This window comes from Hemitrygon akajei, chromosome 31 (assembly GCF_048418815.1).
Source record: "Hemitrygon akajei chromosome 31, sHemAka1.3, whole genome shotgun sequence".
NCBI lineage: Eukaryota > Metazoa > Chordata > Chondrichthyes > Myliobatiformes > Dasyatidae > Hemitrygon > Hemitrygon akajei.
The window spans coordinates 18,454,695-18,475,336 of NC_133154.1; the positions used below are offsets into that span (position 1 = coordinate 18,454,695).

Here is a 20,642-nt window from a genome sequence, read left to right on the forward strand (position 1 = left end):
TCACTGGCCTTACGAATGAGTTTGCTGATTCTGTTGGTGTCTACTACCCTCAGCCTGCTGCCCCAGCACACAACAGCAAACATGATAGCACTGGCCACCACAGCCTCGTAGAACATCCTCAACATCGTCCAGCAGATGTTAAAGGACCTCAGTCGCCTCAGGAAATATAGTGAGTGGAATCGACCGAGTGAGCAGCTTCTGTGATGGTCTGGTTCTGAGGAAGAAACCAAATAATCTCCCACCTCTGACTGAAAAAGGCTGCAAGTGTTTCGGCCTCGTAGTTTAACGGTAGCAGCACACTTCGCAGTGCCAGCTGTAAGATTTGGGTTCAACTCCAGCCGCTGTCCGTAAGGAGCTCGTAAGTTCTCTGCCTGGCTTTCCTCCAGATGCTCCGGTTTCCTCCCACATTCCAAAGATACGTAGGTTATTAGAAAGTTCTGTGCGTGCCATGTTGGTGCTGGAAGCATGGCGACCCTCATGGGCTGGCCCCAGCACATCCTTGAAGCAAGACAACGCGTTTCACCGAATGTTTCGATGTACATGTGACAAATAAAACTCATCTCTTATCTCTTAATCAGGCTGGGCATAAAGAGGATGAGTTCTCGGACCATTAGCTGTTTAATTGTCCAACCCCTTTGACAACTGAATGAGGCAGGTCTGCAGAGCTTAGGTCTGGCTTGACGAATATGGTGCTGTGAGCTAAGCTTTTGTTAGTCTGGTGTGGGCTGGGAATTTATGACTTCCCGGTGCTACACTTGCATGCCGATCTGTACTTCTCACTGAACCGGGTCTCGTGGGACGAGCCACAAGGGAAAAGCTATGACCCAGATCTTAAAGGGTGAGTATTGTTACCGCTGTCGCTGCCGGCCCACAGCACCTCGTGGATGCCCAATTCTGAGCTGCCAGATCTCCTCCGAGATCATCCTACTCGCTAACCGTGTGGTGTCACACCATCAGGAGGGTGTTCCCGCTGGCAGTGGGTGGGCTAACCTCGTTGTCTCTCTTTGGAAGAATTTTAGGTTTCCGCCGCATTCCACCCGTCTCGGGTCGTCACGTCAACGTGGTGGAGGATGTTAAAGAGCTGACGACTGATGATCGCCTGGAGCGGACTTTCTTTATCTCGCCAGGTAACCCCGCAGATGGTGGAAGGGCGGGGTCAGTCCGGGTGCTGGAGGGAGAGAGGTCATTAGGTGAGGGAGGACCCTGTCCTCGGTAATAGAATGAGGGTTGGGCTTGGACAGCGTGAGGCTGGCGTGGGGGAGATCTGTCTCGGCAGTGGGAGAGATGTTAGCCGGGCTCTAGCGGAATGCTTTCGGGCAGGGGTGGTGTACCTTTCGCACACGTGCCCAAAATGACAGTGCAAAACATTAGTTGGCACATGGCATGCCTTTGATTAATTTTACTGCTAAATGAAACAGTGATATTTTTTCCAGCTTGAGAGCTGTTTTTGGGAAATGGAAATGTCTGATGTTAGCTTGGTGCCAGCTAAACGATTGCCAGAACGCATGCCATTGAATGATATGTTTGGAATTCTCACAGACCTGGTGTGCACATCGTTATTTAGAGGGTGAACAGTTGCAATAACAAAGCAATTTAGAAATTATGTTATTTTTCAATTGCCTTCTACAGGATTTAAATCTTTTCCTGAAAAACAGTCCGTAATTGTTGTTACTAATTCATTAATCTCTGCTCAAAATTATAATGAAAGAAATTTGTAGAAGAATATCGCCAATCTGGGCACACACTCACAAAAAGGTTTGCCGCCCCTGCTTTAGGGGAACTGGGCACAGGCAGCAACTGTCAGGCGTGCTAAACCAGCTGAGCTGAGTCTGGGACAACGTACGGGGAGATGAAACCAGTGAATGAGAATGAGCTGGGCCAACGTAGGGGCAGAAATGTGATCAGAGTAGGGTTTGGATGGTTCTCTTCGAGGACTGTGTGTTCTCTTTGAGGGCTGGATGAGAAGGCAGCTTTCAATAGGGGAGATGTCCAGCTGGTGATGGTGAGAGGGTGAGAGAGATGGAACCGGGCTGGGGAAGTAGCGGAGAACCATTTCACTTGCTGCACAACCCACAGCAACTTCCTCTCTTGTGAGGCACTGACTGGGCTGAGATGTGATCGACTGACTGTGGACTGAACCATTGTATCATACAGTACAGGAACAGGCCCTTTGGCCCATCTTGTCCATGCTGAATGTGATGCCTATCCATTTCAATAGACAATAGGTGCAGGAGTAGGCCATTTGGCCCTTCGAGACAGCACCGTCATTCAATGTGATCATGGCTGATCATCCACAATCAGTACCCCATTCCTGCCCTCTCCCCATATCCCTTGACTCCGCTATCTTTAACAGCTCTATCTAACTCTTTCTTGAAAGCATCCAGAGAATTGGCCTCCACTGCCTTCTGAGGTAGAGCATTCCACAGATCCACAACTCTCTGGGTGAAAAAGTTTATCCTCAACTCTGTTTTAAATGGCCTACCCCTTATTCTTAAACTGTGGCCTCTGGTTCTGGACTCCCCCAACATCAGGAACATGTTTCCTGCCTCTAGCGTGTCCAATCCCTTAATAATCTTATATGTTTCAATCAGATCCCCTCTCATCCTTCTAAATTCCAGTGTATACAAGCCCAGTCGCTCCAATCTTTCAACATTTGACAGATCCGCCATCTCAGGAATTAACCTCGTGAACCTACTCAATAGCAAGAATATCCTTCCTCAAATTTGGAGACCAAAACTGCACACAATACTCCAGGTGGGGTCGCACCAGTTGTACAGTTGTACTCACCTGTACAACTGCAGAAGGACCTCTTTGCTCCTATACTCAACTCCCCTTGTTATGTAGGCCAACATGCCATTAGCTTTCTTCACTGCCTGCTGTACCTGCATGCTTACTTTCAGTGACTGATGAACAAGAACACCTAGATCTCGTTGTACTTCCCCTTTTCTATCGACACCAATTGCCTGTATCCCTCTGCACCAGGGGTTCCCAGCCATTTTTTGTACCATGGACCAATTCCATTAAGCAAGGGGTCCATGGACCCAGGTTGGAAACCCCCGCTCTAAACCTCTGTAAGTACCTGTTGTTATGTTTTATAACTTCAAAACATTAAACTAATTCAAAGAAAAACATGGGGAGTCCGAAAATAGGGGTCTGACTTCTCCTTTAAGCGAGACACACACTATCACGGGGTAGCATAATGACACATACAGCTAACATATTTTTACTTAGGATTAATTATTTAAACAAACAAGAATATATTCAAGATTACTCAAATATTACTTCAATATTAAATACACAAAACTTGTCTAAACATCTTTTAAATGTTGTAATTTCACTTGTTGCTCAGCCAACAGTGATTTCTTCTTTTGTGGGTCTTTGTTAGTCTGAGGCATTGAATGGGCTGAAATGTGATTGAATGAATGTGGACTGAATCATTATATTGTACAGCAAAGATGGAGACTGACCGGTTAAGGGGAGATTTCTTTTTTTTTGTAATTTATTTTTTATTGAAGTTCCTCATCAAACAAACATTTCCATAAGATGTATTTCAGATATTGTGCATATATATCATATAGTCATATATATCACAAATCTCCACATAATATTTACATGAGGTATACACTTATAGAAAAGAGGAAAGAAAGAACAAGCAAAAGGAGAAAACTATGTACAAGTAGGGAGTGATCTTTTTTTTAACAACAGATTCATTGATTTGTGAGAATAAAATCAGGCCTATGAGGCATTATGTAGTTAAACCATTTTTCCCAGTATGAATCAAATTCTTCCAGCTTATGATTAACAGATGCTGTTACCTTCTCCATTTTGTAAATGTCCATTGTCATTTCCATCCATGTATTTAAGGTTGGGCTCTCCTGTGATAACCATTTCCTAGTAAGAGTCTTTTTACCAGCCACCAACAGTATATTCATTAAATATTTATCTCTGTTCAACCATTCTTGAGGTATATACCCAAAATATATGCTCTTACTTTCTAAGGGTATTTCACATTTAAAGATGTCTTGTAGGGCATTGTGTATCCCACTCCAATAGTCTTTGATAACGGGGCATTCCCAGAAAATTCAGGAAGCATTTCTTTACACGGTGAGCTGTGGACACATGGAACAGACTACCTAGTTGTGTATTTGAGAGTAATATCTTTCCAATCGAAACTCAATAGTTACTTCAACACACTATGTGAATAGGAATTTGGCAAGCTTTGTGGGTTGGCCGGCCTGTTCTTGTCAAAAACTTCCTAATGTATCTGCTGTCTCTCCATCCTCACTACACTCACTAGTGTTCCAGATACTCACTACACTCTGGGTGGGAAAAACTTAACCCTCAGATCTTCCTTAACTTACTCCCCTCTCAACTCATTTTTAGGTTCTCCTGTCCCCTTGAGAAGAGCTTCTGACTATATATCCTATTGGTGCCCTTCATTCCTGTGTAAACCTCTACAAAGTCACACCCCAGCCTCCAACGTCCCAGAAAGAATACAAGCAGCTATCCTATCTCTCCTTACAGCTGCATCCCTCCATTCCAGGCAACATCCTCGAAAGTCTCCTCTGCACACTCTCCGTGTGAACAGGCCTTTGCTACAGTGTGGTAACCGGAGCTGTACGTAATATCTCTCAACCGCAGTTACAACTGTGCTCATGGCAGAGCAGCTGAGAGATGGCAGCGTTGGGGATCAGAGAGTGGGGGTGGAGGAGAAAGAGGGGACCCCAGAAAAGTAGCCGGGAGACCTAGTGGATGGGAAAAATAAAACTAGGAAGCTCGCTGCGTGCTTCATGATCGGCAAGTGCCCGGGTGCTTCGGTGGACAGAGAGCGCAAGAGAATTGTGGATGTGTGGACAAGGCATGACGGGGAAAAGTAATCTTTTATGTTCATAGAGCAATTAGAAGATTGAGGGGGGATCTTATTGAAACGTATAAAATTCTAAAGGGATTGGACAGGCTAGATGCAGGAAGATTGTTTCCGATGTTGGGGAAGTCCAGAACGAGGGGTCACAGTTTAAGGATAAAGGGGAAGCCTTTTAGGACCGAGATGAGGAAAAACTTCTTCACAGAGAGAGTGGTGAATCTGTGGAATTCTCTGCCACAGGAAACAGTTGAGGCCGGTTCATTGGCTATATTTAAGAGGAAGTTAGATATGGCCCTTGTGGCTAAAGGGATCAGGGGGTACGGAGAGAAAGTAGGTACAGGGTTCTGAGGCCATGATCATACTGAATGGCGGTGCAGGCTTGAAGGGCCGAATGGCCTACTTCTGCACCTATTTTCTATGTTTCTATGTTTCTATGTCAAGTGAGTAAGGAAATTCATGACAATTAATTGCATGATTTAATAGGGATTCATTTAATTCACTTTGTGACTGCACTTTCAGATGACGATAGAGGCCAGTATTCGTCGGTGGGGTGAGAAACAGAGAGAGGATGGGCAAAAAGGCAGAGAAGGTTTTGTGAGAGAGGCAGCGAGCGAGGAAGCGAAAGGGGTGAGCGAGGAGGGAGGGAGAGTACGTGTGAAGAAAGAGTGAGCTTGTGAGAGAGGTGCGGAGAATGAAAGACAGGAAAAGAGAGTAAAGTACAGAGCGAGCGAGTGGGAGGAGATTGTAAGAGCGGGGGATGGAGGGGAGAAATGAAGAGCAATGGAGTGTGCAAGAAGGTAATTGGTGATGGCAAGTGGAAAGTGTTGCTGAATCAATCCTTTGCACCTTTTCACAATGAACAGATCAATGAAGAGTTTATGGTCAAGCAGGAAGAGTACCAGATATGAGACGTGTAGCAGGAGAGGGAGGAGGGCCGGGGTAGCCTGAGTGGCAGAGGAAAGCCAGGGGTTTCAGGTAAGGTGATGTGGAGATGAAGGCAGCTTGTGGATTTGGACAGTGACGGTTGTCTTTTCCTCTTCAGACAACAATGTGTGTTTCTACGGTAGCTGCTCTTATTACTGCGACATGGAACACCCGCTGTGCGGGAGGCCAAAGCTGATGGAGGGCTCCATGGCCGCCTATCTGCCTGACGTTACGCTGGCCAAGCGTCTGTCCTGGAGGAACCCTTGGAAACGTTCGTACCACAAGTCCAAGAGGGCCAAGTGAGTGCGCCCACCCACTCCCGACGCAGGAGCCCAGCACGGTGGACAGCACCACCCTGAAGTGTTTCGCTATATCCCAGTTCAAGGTGCCACTGGCCCCAGCCCAGTCATCGGAGCTGCCTGACCTGCTCAGCTCCCCCAGCACTTTGAGTGTGTTGCTCCAGATTTCCTCTGGTGACTCCAGGACGTACAAACGCGCTGGAGGAACTCAGCAGGTCGGGCAACGTCCGTGGAAACGAGCAGTCAATGTTTCGGGCCGAGACCCTTCGTCAGGACTGAAGAGGGAGGGGCAGGGGCCCCATAAAGAAGGTGGGGGGAGGGTGGAAAACCAATCAGAGGAAAGATCAAGGGGTGGGGGAGGGGAAGCAGGGAGGGGATAGGCCGGAGAGGTGAAGAAGGAATGTAAGGGAAAAGCACTATGGGTAGTAGAAGAAGGCAGAGTCATGAGAGAGGTGATAGGCAGCTAGAAGAGGAGGCAGAGTGAAAGTGGGATGGGGGAAGGGAGAGGGAGGGAATTACCAGAAGTTGGAGAATTCGATGTTCATACCAAGCGGCTGGAGACTACCCAGACAGTATATGAGGTGTTGTTTCTCCACCGAAGTTTGGCCTCATCATGGCAGTGGAGTAGGCCATGTATGGACATATCCGAATGGGAATGTGAAGCAGAGTTGAAGTGAGTGGCAACCGGGAGATCCTGTCTGTTGTGGCGGACGGATCATAGGTGCTCGACGAAGCGGTCCCCCAATCTGCGTCGGGTCTCGCCGATGTAGAGGAGGCCGCACCGGGAGCACCGGATGCAATAGATGACCCTGACAGACTCACAAGTGAAGTGTTTCCTCACCTGGAAGGACTGTTTGGGGCCCTGAATGGCAGTAAGAGAGGAGGTGTAGGGACAGGTGTAGCACTTATACTTGCAGGGGTAAGTACCAGGTGGGAGATCTGTGGCGTGGGCCGTGTGGACCAGGGAGTCGCGGAGGGAACAATCCCTGCGAAAAGCAGAGAGGGGTAGAGAGGGAAAGATGTCCTTAGTGGTGGGGTCCTGTTGAAGGTGGCGGAAGTTGCGGAGGATAACATGCTGGATCTGGAGGCTGGTGGGGTGATAGGTGAGGACATGGGGAACACGGTCCCTGTTGTGGTGACGAGAGGATGGGGTGAGGGCTGAAGTGCGGGGAATGGAGGAGATGTGGGTGAGGGCATCATTAGTGACGGCAGAAGGGAAACCACGATTCTTAAAGAAAGAGGACATTTGGGATGTCCTGGAATGGAAAGACATAAGATTGTAACGCATTGGAGCAGAATTAGGCCATTCAGCTATTTAAGTCTTGTCCGCCATTCCATCACTGCTGATTTATCATCCCTCTCAACCCCGTTCCCCCGGTAACCTTTTTCACCCTGACTAATCAAGAACCAAGCAACCTCCGCTTCAAGTATACACAGTGACAGCCTCCACAGCCATCTTTGGCAATGAATTCTATAGATCAACTACTTTCTGGCTGAAGAAATTCCCCCTCATCTCTGTTCTAACTGGATGTCCCTCTATTCTGAGGTTGTGCACTCTAATTCCCCCCCCCCCCCCACTATCGGAAACATCCTCTCCATATCCACTCTATCTCTGCCTTTCAATATTCGATAGGTTTCAGTGAGAACCCCCCTCGTTCTTCTAAACTCCAGTGAATACAGGCCCAGAGCCACCAAACGCCCTTCATACATTAACCGTTTCCTTCTTGGGATCGTTCCTGTGAGCCTCCTCTGGATCCTCTCCAACGTCAGCACTTCTTTTCTTAACTATGGGCCCCAAAACTGTTCACAATACTCCAAGTGCAAGTGTCCTCTCGAAATGAATGCTAGCATTGCATTCGCCTTCCTCACCACTGACCCAACCTGCAAATTAACCCTTTATGGAATCCTGAATGAGGATTCCCAAGGCCCTTTGCACCTCAGAGTTTGGAATTTCCTCTCCATTTAAAAAATACCCCACGCTTTCATTTCTTCTACCAAAGTGCATGACCGTGCACTTCCGGACACTGTATTCCATCTGCCATTTCTTTTCCTGTTCTCCTAATCGATTTAAGTCTTTCTGCAGACTCCTCAACACTACCTGCCCCTCCACCTATCTTCATATTGTTCACAGACTTGGCCATAGAGCCATCAACTCCGTCATCCAAATCACTGAGATATAATGTGAAAAGTAGCAATCCCAGTACCGACTCCTGTGGAACACACTAGTCACTGGGGGTTAGGGGTGGCAGTCATGATGTGGCAAGACAGGAGATTGGGGTGGGGGGGGGGTGTGACGCGGGACTGGAGGGGTGCTGAATGCACTAAATGGACAAGGATGTTGGTGAGGCCTAATTTGGAGTACTGTGTGCAGTTTTGGTCAGCAATCTATAGGAAAAATGTAAATAAGGTTAAAAGAGAAAATTTACAAGGACTGGAGGACCGGAGTTGTAAGGAAAGATTGAATAGGTTAGGACTTTATTCCTTGGAATGTAGAAAATAGAGGGAAGGTTTGATAGAGGTATAGAAAATTATGAGGGGTACAGATAGGGTAAATGCAAGCAGGCTTTTTCCACTGAGGTTGGGTGGGACGACAACCAGAGGTTATAGGTTAAGGGTGAAAAATGACAAGTTTAAGGGAAACTTCTCTCAGAGTAGTGAGAGTGTGGAATGAACTGTCAGTGCAAGTGGCAGATGTGAGCTCGATTTAAATGTTTAAGAGAAGCTTGGATGGTAGAGGTATGGAGCATTATGGTCTGGGTGCAGATCGATGGGAGTAAGCAGCTTAACTGGTTTGGCATGGACTAAATGGGCTGAATGGCCTGTTTCTGTGCTGTATTTTTCTATGACTGCAAGGAACAGGTAGGTGCCGGTTTAATGAGAGGCTGGGTTGTTGGGGGGGGTGGGGTGGGGGAGATAACCATTTGGAAGAGGCAGCGGAAGGTGTTGGAGAGCAGGAGGTGGAAATTTGCTGTGGGCTTTCCAATTGCGGTCGGTGCTATTTGGCCTTCAGCTGTGTGACTGTATAAACACCAAGGCAGAGAAACCACAGTGTGGCTTCTCACACCAGTTCTTGCAACGCAGCAGGGTCAGAGTGTGGGCTGTGGTGAACGAGGAGACTTTGTGGACGAGCTCTTGGGGCTTTGGTGGGTCAGTGGGTCAGCACGCCAGTCAGTAGATGACTGTGTATTTTCACTATTTTGTTATTCAAATAAACTGTAGAAGAAATTGGTTAACTTCTATGGCCCCTTTTAAATGTAATTTACAGTCAGTGTGGTGTATGGTTTCATACAGGTGGGAACTTTAACATGCTTAAAGGCAATTACAAAGGCATGATGGCGGAGCTGGCCAAAGTTGATTGGAAGGGGACACTAGCAGGGGTGATGGCAGAGCAGCAATGGGAGCAATTCAAAGGCGCAGGATAAATACATCCCAAAGAATTAGGAAGGACGATGTAACCATGGCTGACAAAAAGAGTTGAAAACAGCATAAAAACTAAAGAGAGGGCATAAAATATATCAAAAATTAGTGGGAAAATAAAGGATTGAGAAGAGTTTTAAAAACTAAAAAGCCATAAGGCGAGAAAGAATGACATTTGAAGGTAAACTATTCAGTAATATAAAAGAGGATACAAGAGGATTTTTCCAGATATATAAAGAATAAAAGAGGCAACAGTGGGTATCAGAGCACTGGAAACTTTAATAAGTGTTTTGTATCAGTTTTCACTGTGGAGGGGCACCAGCGGGATGCCAGAAGTCTGAGATTTTCTGCCATTCCTTGTCCTTTCAGTGGAGCCAGCCCTTCTCCAGTCCCCGTCTTGCCCCTCCAGTACCCGATCTGACCCCCAGTACCCGATCTGCCCCCCAGTACCCACTCCTCCACTCCAGTCCTGTTCTGCCCCTCCCTCCCCTGCCTTGTCACATCATGCCACCTTCAGCCAACCTGCTGATCTTCCCAGGACTCCTTCTCTTGCTGTTACAGGTGGGAAGTGAACCCCAGATACTGTGATAAGATTAAAAAAACCCCACCCTACAACGCCGGAACCCGGCTGATCGACCTTATGGACATGGTCATCCTGGACTTCCTGATGGGTAAGTGCTCATCATTGTGTGCCCTGGCAGATGTGTCCATTGCAAGGGGTGTGATTGCAGAGCGCTGGACAGGATAGACGTGAGGTCATAGAGTCATAGATCACCAAGGCACAGAAGTAGGCCCTTCAGCCCATCTAGTCCATGCTAGCCTGCTCTTCTGCCTAGTCCAATCTACCTGCACCCAGACCACTGTCCCCAACATCCCTCTTTTCCATAGACCTATCTAGACTTCTCTTAATATTGATCTTGCATCTACCACTTCCACTGGCAGAGCATTCCATACTTTCAACACCTAGAGTGAAGAGCTTTCCCCGCAGATTTCCCTTAAGTATTTCACCCATGACCTCGAGTTCTAGCCTCACCCAGCCTGAAGGAATAAAGCTTGCATGCATTCACCCTGGCCATACCTCAATAAAATCTGCCCTCACTTCTCCTGCTTCCTAGGGAATGAAGTCTTAAGCTATTCAATCCTTCTTTATAATTCACATCCTCAAGCACTGGCAACGTCCTTGTAAACTTTCTCTGCAAAAATTGGCAGCACAGGGCAGAGGCTGGGAATGGAGTGGGGATTAGAGTTGTTTGGGGCAGGGACTTCTGTTGTCGGAGGGCTGCTTGTATGAGAAGCGGAAGGGTTGGGAGATTGCGATGTAAGTAGGGGAGGAGATTGGTACAGTGCTTAGAGAAGTGTGGGGTGGCTGCCGGCAGTCGCAGAGAAAGAGGGTATGGGAGACGACCATGCCTTTGTTGGGCTGTAGGACAGGCGTGCATGAGTGTGGGGATTGGGGACTGAACGCCTGGGGGGGTTTGCTTTGTGCCAGGGAGGTTGTGTTTACGAGGGGGTGCCAGGTTGAGAGCATGGACATTGGTTGGGAGGGGGCAAACGTGAGATGGATGGGACGGATTGGTCTATTTCTAGATCTCTTCCGCTCCCCAGAGGTAGGGCAGGTTCTGGGACTGTTCAGATTGAATCCACACCTCGCAAGGTCTCGTGGCAGTGTGCAAAATACCCTGTCGCAACTTGCCAAGGAGCTTCTGGACTTTATCCCTGCTCGGCAAAGTCCTGGAACTCTCTCCCATACTGCCCTCCAGGACCACTGTCAGTGCACATTTCAGAGACAGATCCTGCTCCACCATCGCAAGTGCAAATTCAATACTCACCTTGCCTGAAATGTCCTCGCTACATGAACACAGAGCATAGAAATCTACAGCACATTACAGACCCTTCGGCCCACAATGTTGTGCCGGCCATGTAGCCTAATCTAGAAACTGCCTAGAATTTCCCTGACGCATAGCCCTCTACTTTTCTAAGCTCCATGTACCTATCTATCTTAAATAATATCTGCCTCTACTACTATCACCGGCAATGCATTCCGCACACCCACCACTCTCTGTGTAAAAAATCTTACCTCTGATATCCCCTCGTACTTACTTCCAGGCACCTTAGAACTATGCCCCCTTGTTTTATCCATTTCAGCCCTGGGGAAAAAGCCTCTGACTATCCACACGATGAATGCCTCTCATCATCTTGTACACTTCTATTAGGTCACCTCTCATCCTCTGTCGCTCCAAGGAGAAAAGGTCAAATTCACTCAACCTATTCTCATTAGGCATGAACTCCAATCTAGGCAACATCCTTGTAAATCTCCTCTGCAGTTTCTCTGTAGTATCCACATCCTTCCTGTACTGAGGTGACCAGAATGAGCCGAAAACAGAACATCCATTGTAAGTGTGAAAAATGTATGGGTGAGAACTGCAAGGACTCTGAAGTTGTCCTGTACTAATAATTCCAAGAGAGACATCTGACCTACTGCACAATATGGCCCTCTGCCTCCAGTTGGGAATAACAGGCTGACTGGTCTCCATTGTAAAAGTGGGAGTGTTAGAAACGATCAACTGGTGAGGCAACATTTGGGAAAAGAAAAACTGGGTTAATTTTTCAAGTCAAAGATATTTACTCAAAATTGGGATAAATCAGAAGTTCCCAACTTTATTTATGTCATGGAGTCTTACCATTAACCGAGGGGTCTGTGGACCCCAGGTTGGAACCTCTGGGATAAATACATCTGTTATGATAGACTGGCAGTGCAGTTTCGATGGGGCAAATGGCCTAATTCTGTTCCTGTGACTTATGGAATGAGAAAAGCAAGTTTGTATAACGTTGTGGGGAGGGAATAGATGGGACAAAGGTGACGTCTATGACAGGGTGAGGCCTAGGTTACCATGGAGATAAGTTGTAGAGTTGGAGGGGGAAGGTACAATCAAGAAACACAAAAATATTGCCCGATCCTGATGTTGAACTGTAGGGCAAACCCATCAGATCAGGCTGTTTTCGATGAGGAGAGGAAGCCTGACCCAATACGGTTTGAATCCACACCGGTCTCTGTGTTCATCCTACAGGTAACATGGATCGACACCACTATGAAACGTTCCAGAAGTTTGGTAATGACAGCTTCCTCCTTCACTTAGACAATGGCCGAGGGTGAGTGATCATAAACGGGCTTGAGTTTTCAGACCAGAGTCAGCCCATCGCGTCGGTGACAATCGTCACCTACCCATCTATACTGATCCTATGTACGAGCACTCGATCTGCCACCTTGTATTTCACAGCAAGTGGTGGAGACTAATCAGCTGTCCTGAGAAACATGGAGCAGTACAGCACAATACAGGCCCTTCAGCCCCACAATGTTGTGCTGACCTGAATAAACCTAGTCTACGATCAATTGATCCCTTCCCTCCTACACAGCCCATTACCCTCTATTAAATCCCTGTGCCTACGAGTCATTTAAATATCCCTGTTGTATTAGCCCCAGCCACCACAGCAGCAGTGTGTTCCAGACATCCACTACTCTCTGTCTGTAAAACCTACTTCTGATGTTCTCCCCAAACGTCCCTCCATTCTCTTAAATTATTGTCCTCTGATATTTACTGCTGCCGCCCTAGGAAAAAGGTGCTGCTGGCCACTCCATCTATGCTTTTTATAATCTTACACACTTCTTTCAAGTCACATCTCAGCCTCCTTTGCTCCAGAGAGAAAAGCCCAAGCTCACTCAACCTTTCCTCATAAGACATGCTCTTGAATTCAGGCAGTAGCCTGTTAAATCTTCTCTGCACCCTCTCTGAAGCTTTCTCGCCCTCTTCCTATCATGAGGCGACCAGAGTGAACACAATATTCTAACCAGAGCCTGGTAGAGTGGCAACAGGCGGCTCTTGAACTCAATCCCAGCAGGTTTGCTTGCCACAGCGTCTGACTGGCAACTGAAAGTCGACCTTGGCAAGCAACTAAACTTCCCTGACTTCATTGCATGATCATCCCTGAGGCCTGACGTGGTCATTCTGTCTGAAACCTCGGAGCAGGTGGTCATGGTAGAACTGACCACCTTGGGAAGACCGGATAGAGAAGGCACTTGAGCGTAAGAAAGCCAGGTACCATGAGCTGGTAGAGCGGTGCCAGAGACAGGGGTGGAGGGCACGATGTGAGCCTGTAGAGGTGGGATGTAAAGGTTTTGCTGGCTGCTCGCTGTGCTGAACCCACTCTCTCCTTGGCATTATGGATCTGCAAAGAAAAGAGCCACCAGGACCATCGCAGAGGCTGTTGAGCGAGTCTCCAAATGGCTATGGGTCAAGAGGTGTGACCCGTGAACCAATGCTTCTGGGATACAAGCCGGGGCCTGATCAACCCTGGCTGGATTGCCTGGACGAGAGTGTCTGACGTTGAAAGACCCGAAAGATTAGGTTACATCACTGTTGATGTGTCCCAGCGTATCCTAGGATGTATCTCAGCATTGCTGATTAATGAAGGCCAACCTGCCACAGGACTTCTTAACCACCATACCAATTGGCAGGGCAACTTTGAGGGAACGATGGACTTGGACCCCAAGATCCCCCTGTTTCTCCACACTGTTAAGAATCCTGCCATGAACCATATATTCTGCCTTCAGGTCAAATGCTAATTTCTCTCGAGCCCCCTAGTGTTGTGTCCTGAGCCCCTCATCTACTCCCTATACACCCACGACTGTGCCACACTCAGCTCCAATCTGCTGATCAAATTTGCAGATGACACAACATTGATCGGCCTTATTTCCAACAAATGATGAGACAGCCTTCAGAGGAGAAGTCAATGCCCTGACACAGTAGTGCCAAGAAAACAATCTCTCCCTCAATGTCGAGAAAGCAAAGGAGTTGATTGTGGATTACAGGAGGAATGGATGAAGGCTAGCCCCTATTGACATCAATGGGTCAGTAGTTGAGAGGGTGAGTAGTTTCAAGTTCCTCGGTGTACACATCACTTACTGGCTGTGTGGGGGAGAAAAACACAACAGCACTCTTTTAGCTCAGATGGCTGAAAAAGTTTGGCATGAGTCCCCAGATCCTCAGGACTTTCTACAGGGCCACCACCGAGAGCCTCCTGACTGGCTGTGTCACCACCTGGTACGGGAACTGTACTACCCTCAATCACAGGGCACTGCAGAGAGTGGTGCGGGCTGCCCAGCGCATCTGTGGATGTGAACTTCCCTCTATTCAGGACATTTACAGCAGCAGGTGCATAAAAAGGGCCCAAAATTATTGTCAGGGACTCCAAGCCAGAACTGTTTCAGCTGCTTTCGTCTGACAGACGGTACCACAGCGTTAATGCCCGGACCAGCAGGCTTCAGGACAGCTTCTATCACCAGGCCATTGGATTTATCAATGCACATTGATCTGATTGTGTGTCTATGACTGTACATTGTATCTGACTACATACCTGTACACAAAACAAGTCTGTATACAATCTTAGTGTTTGGGCAATATCTTCCCACGTCTCTCTTCCTTACTGCTTGTACATAGCGACGGAAATGCAACATAAAGATTTTTACTCCCTCATGTTGTGAGATGGATGTAAGAAGGAAAATTCTAATTCTAATTCTGTCTTGACCCAGTGTCCTCCTTTATTTCTGGGAGGAGTTTTACTTTTATTGCAGACACCAAATATTTGCTCGGTTTCTCTGCCATTTTGTTATCTGCAAGTGTAATTTCTCGGTCTCCGTCTGTAAGGAGTCAGCATTAATCTACTCCTTTGCATATCTAGAGATTTTTACAATCTGCTTTTTATCGTTCCCATTGCAATAATTCCATATTTCCTGTTTCTTATCAACTTATTGTTTGCTGAATTCTGAAATGTTCCCAATCTCCAGGTCCACTGTGCTTTCTGGCAATCTTTTCTTCTTACCGTTTCTGTCTTTAACTTTTCTTGCTTTTCTGGACTGCTTTTCCAGATGGGGTTTTGTGCCTTGATATGTAATATCTATTATAAACATATTGTTCTTTAAATATCAGGCATTGCTGGTTCATTGTCTTACGGTTAATATATTTTCTCAAAATCTGTCATCAACTTCTCATTGTTTTGTTTAGAATTTAGACTCTGAGAATGAACTAAATCACCTTCAATCATATTATGATCAATCTTCCCCGAGGTGGTCAGTATCAATGCCCCACGGGGTAGAATTAGTCAGTTAGGTGTCTGGGTCCATCGCTAAAGATTCAGTGCTCTTTAAAAACGGGTTTTGTAATAAACAGATATGACTCAGTCAGAAGGATATATTACACAGCTGTAAAAGTGCACAACTCAGTCATCAAGATAAGATTAGGTCATTATAGGGACAGTGATTCCTCAACAAACAATGCCTTCCATAATGACAAACACAGGATTTGATAATAAAAAGATATGTTACATCCTTTCGCATGGCAAAAAGCAATTTATAAACCGTTCAAGGACTCTAAGCCTTCTTAAAGACCAATGTTATCTCAAAGATAACTCTGGCAAATCTGTATTAGCACTTGAATGTAATTCTCTGGTCTATTGTTTGATCTGAGCTGGTGTACTCACAGATAAAGGAGGGTTTGATTTGTAACTTGTACATTTGAATTTTAATTTATTTAAATCATACATCTATCCCACAACATGAGGGAGTAAAAATCTTTGTGTTACGACTCTGTTGCAATGTACAGACATGTGAATTTAGAAGTCTAACAGCTTGTAGAAAGAAGCTGTCGATCCTGGTGTTAATGCTGTGGTACCGTTTGCCAGACAGAAGCAGTTGGAACTGTTTATGGTTGTGGTGACTGGTGTCCCCGATGATCATGTTGACTTCAGGAGGGCACGGAGCAACCACTCCCCACTGAACATCGACGGCTCCTCGGTAGAGATCGTTAAGAGCACCAAATTTATTGGTGTTCACCTGGCGGAGAATCTCGCCTTGTCCCTCAACACCAGCTCCATAGCAAAGAAAGCCCAGCAGCGTCTCTACTTTGGTTGTAGTCCCACCCAACCTCAATGGAAAACCCCTGCTTGCACTTACTCTATCTGTACCGCACATTATTTTGTATACCTCTATCAAATCTCCTATCAATCTTCTATTTTCTGAGAAATAAAGTCCAAGCCTATTCAATCTTTCCTTACAACACAGATCCTCGAGACCCGCCAACATTCTTGTAAATTTTCTCTGTACTCTTTCAACCTTATTTATAACTCTCCTGTAGGTAGGTGACCAAAATTTCACACAACACTCCAAATTAGACCTCACCAACATCTTATACAATTTCAACATAACATCCCACCTCCTGTACTCAGTACTTTGATCTGTGAAGGCCAAGGTGCCAAAAAGCTTTCTTTACGATCCTGCCTACCTGTGACATCTGCTTCAATGAACTATGGACCTGTATTCCCAGATCCCTTTGTTTCTACTGCACTCCTCAGTGCCCTACCATTCACTGTGTAAGACCTACCCTGGTTGGTCCTACTGAAGCATAACACCTCACACTTGCCTGCATTAAACTGCATCTGCCATTTTTCAGCCCATTTTTCTTCATTCTTCACACACTCATCCAGGTGCTCAGTGCTTAAGATTTCTGCCCTCACCCCCATCACTCCCTCAGTCAGTAAGTTAAAGACCCCTACTAGTCTTTGGCTAGACAAGGTTTCCTCCACTTCTCCTGCCAATTAAATCAAGCCTACATTCTGTGGGCTCTGTCCTGTATGGTGTTAGGTTTATTCATCTGTGCTCACCCAGATGTGAGGAGTGAGGAGTCTTCCATCACACTCCTGACTTGAGCCCTGTAGATGATGGACAGGTTTTGGGGAGTTAGGAGGAGAGTGACTCACCACAGGATTCTCCGTCTCTGACCTGCTCTTGTAACCATGTTGTTGACATGGCTACTCCATCAATGGTAACTCCCCAACAAACATAGCATAGTGGTTAGCACAGTGCTTTACAGTACAGGCAACAGAAGCTCAATTCCTGCCACTGCCTGTAAGGAGTTTGTATGTTCTCCCCGTGGCCATGTGTGTTTCCTCCGGGTGCTCCGGTTTCCTCCCACGGTCCAAAGATGTACCAGCTTCGGTCAACGTTATAAGTTGCCCTGTTATTAGGCTGGGATTAAATCGGGGGTTGCTGGGCTTGAAGGGCCAAATGTATCCAATTCCCCCCCCCCCATATCCCAATTAATACCTAATAAATAAATAGATAGATAGACAGAAAGACAGATGGATAGATAGGCAGACAGATAGATAGACACAGATAGACAGATAGATAGGCAGACAGATGGATAGATAGATAGATAGAAAGACAGTTAGATAGACAGATAGATAGGCAGACAGATAGGTAGACATATAGATAGACAGACAGATGAATAAATAGATAGAAAGACAGACAGACAGATAGATAGACAGACAGATAGACAGACAGACAGATAGATAGATAGACAGATGGATAGATAGAAAGACAGATGGATAGATAGATAAAATACATACATATATATATTTCATAACACATTTACTTTGAACTTTGATTCACGGCTGATGCGTATTTGGCTTTAGGAGATGAAAGTTCAAGAACAGCTGCTTCCCTTCAACCATTTGGTTCTTGAATCAACTCCCTAATCACTGGAGTTCAGCAACACCTTGGCCATCTCGATCACTTGATTTTTTCAGATCCTAATGGTTCATTTTGTTTAAATAAGTGTGTAATTTATGTTTTCTTGCGAGTGCTGTTTATCTGTGATGCTGCTGCAGGTTAAGTTTTTTGTTGCACCTGTGCGTATGCAGAATGCAGGTGGCAGGGTGGGGGTACGTCTCCACCTCCGCTAGCCTGCAGGTCACCCTTGGGCAAGGTGTAGCACCTGGCTAGCCCCCGATCAGGGTCACATGAAGCCATGGGGGCAGGTGGTGGACGGTCGTATGAGCAGCCGGTGCATATCGCAAGTCCTGGTTATGCAACCACTGACGCCAGGCAGACAATCTCTGAAGAGTATTGATAATGGCTGGGTCATCAGTCATGTAAAGACACTGCCCAGAAGAAGACAACGGCAAACCACTTCCGTAGAAAAATTTGCCAAGAACAGTCATGGGACCGTGTTTGCCCAGGTCATATGACACGGCACATAATGATGATGTCATACAACACGGCACATAATGATGATGATGATGATGATGATATATAATATGTATTTGTGCACATGACAATAAACTCCAGTTTGAGTCTGGATGGAAGCCAATGCATCTGTTCACTTGTTTTCTTTCCAAGGTTCGGAAGGCACTCTTACGATGAGCTCTCAATCCTGGCCCCCCTTCAGCAATGCTGCCGGTAAGTCCCACTCTAAGGCACAGCCCCTGTGACTGAACCCCATTGCTATTCCCTCTGAGGACCCCCATGACCTGTAACCCTCGCCCTGTGGTATTTGCTCCTTGACCTTGTCTTGCTCCTCACCCCTGGCTCCCTCTCCCACCTTTGCCTCTGACCTCTGTCTTGCCACTCAGGCTGCAGAGCCACAGCTGGATCAGAAGTAATTTTACACTGCGCTGAGCCGCTGTCCGATGGGTTTTTAAGAATTGTCATTACGTGCAGGATACGGAGAAGCACGTTCCTCCGCCTCCAGCTTCTGGCCACGGAGCCCTACAGGCTGAGCGACGTCATGAGGGAGTCGCTGCGGAGTGACCGGCTCGCCCCCATCCTCATCGAGCCTCACCTCTCCGCCCTCAACCGCCGGCTGCTCACCGTCCTGGAAACCACCCGACACTGCATCAAGCAACAGGGCGAGCTCAGCGTGGTGGTGAACGACATGGGGGTCTGGTCAGCGTCTCAGCAGTGAGGGGAGGGTGTGTGAGTGGGTGTGGGGGAAGTGAAAGCCTGCGAGAGGCTGGCAGGTTGATGCGCACACTGGAACTTTGTCGATAATCTGAGGCAGGGCTCCGGCCTTGACGGTTTAATAAAGCATTTTTCTTTCCGTTACCCCTTCTGCTGTTAGATTTGTGCAAAGGTGTAACCTCAGCTCCTGTACATGACCATACAGTAGAAGAAGAAAGCCCTTAACCCCAAGTGGAGTCATCGGGATGCCGTCATGATGGCGTTTTTTTAGCAGGCTTTCTTAGTTTTTACAAGGCCGAGTTGCTAGCTCGACGCTCAACCCAGCACGGATGGAAAGCCTGCAAGGGGGCCGGCTGGATTCTAACTCAGGAGCCTTCGCTCCGAAGTCCGGCCACTATGCCACCAGCCGGCCTATGACCATACACTACCAGTATTTAATTACCGTATAACTAATTAACTAATCTACTGCACTCCATCACATCCCACCATTGTGAGACCATCAATTTCTCAAACTTCTGGTAATGTTCCCCCTCCTTCACCATTCCCCATTCCCATTCCCCTCTCTCACCTTATCTCCTTACCTGCCCATCACCTCCCTCTGGTGCTCCTCACCTTTCCCTCTCTTTCATAACCTTCTATCCTCTCCTATCAGATTCCCCCTTCTCCAGACCTTTATCTCTTTCACCCATCGGCTTCCCAGCTCTTTACTTCACCCCCCTCCCCCTCTCTGGTTCCACCTATCACCTACCACTTTGTACTTCTTCCTCTCCTCCCTCCACCTTCTTCTAATCTCTTACTCCAGTCCTACTGAAGGGTCTCGGCCTGAAACACTGACTGTACTCTTCTCCATAGCTGCTGCCTGGCCTGCTGAGTTCCTGCAGCATTTTGTGTCAATTTTTGTGAAACCCTGTCAATTTTGCTTCCATTCACCTCCATAAATATTGCTGTTGTAAGGTAGTATTATCAGAATCACAATTCAGAGGGAGCTCTGCCTTAGCGGCCTTTAATAAAAGTGACTCTACTGTCAGAATTGCAACAAAGTGTTGGTTGCATGGTCAAAATCACAATACAACATTTCACAAATCTCAATACTGAGACATTTCATGTGTGAAATGGAAGGGAATGGAAGGTGGTGGCTCGGTTTGGCAATTGTTCGTAGGGTTGTACGCTGAGTCTGGAGATTAGGTTGCAAACGTCTCGTCACCAGTCGAGGTGACATCATCAGTGTGTAATTGAGTCAATTGAGTGTTGTTTCTGCCCAGTGCTCATGTTTCTATTGGTCTGATTCATTGTTCTGATTGGTTGGCTGTCGCCAATGTTCCCTCTAAGGCCTACGTGTATGTGCGCA

The 20,642-nt window shown here is 46.9% G+C and overlaps 1 protein-coding gene across 1 annotated transcript in view; it reads left to right on the forward strand.

The window, feature by feature from the left end:
* The window catches only part of LOC140719089 (extracellular serine/threonine protein kinase FAM20C-like), a 40,970-nt gene extending 21,504 nt beyond the window's left edge, over positions 1 to 19,466 (forward strand). Inside the window, exons 5-10 of the mRNA XM_073033465.1 lie at positions 1,012 to 1,127; positions 5,907 to 6,087; positions 10,066 to 10,175; positions 12,573 to 12,654; positions 18,734 to 18,793; positions 19,055 to 19,466. Of these exons, the coding sequence (XP_072889566.1) occupies positions 1,012 to 1,127; positions 5,907 to 6,087; positions 10,066 to 10,175; positions 12,573 to 12,654; positions 18,734 to 18,793; positions 19,055 to 19,298 (793 nt within the window). The 3' untranslated portion in view covers positions 19,299 to 19,466. The remainder of the gene's footprint in view (positions 1 to 1,011; positions 1,128 to 5,906; positions 6,088 to 10,065; positions 10,176 to 12,572; positions 12,655 to 18,733; positions 18,794 to 19,054) is intronic.
* Positions 19,467 to 20,642: the final 1,176 nt, after the last annotated feature.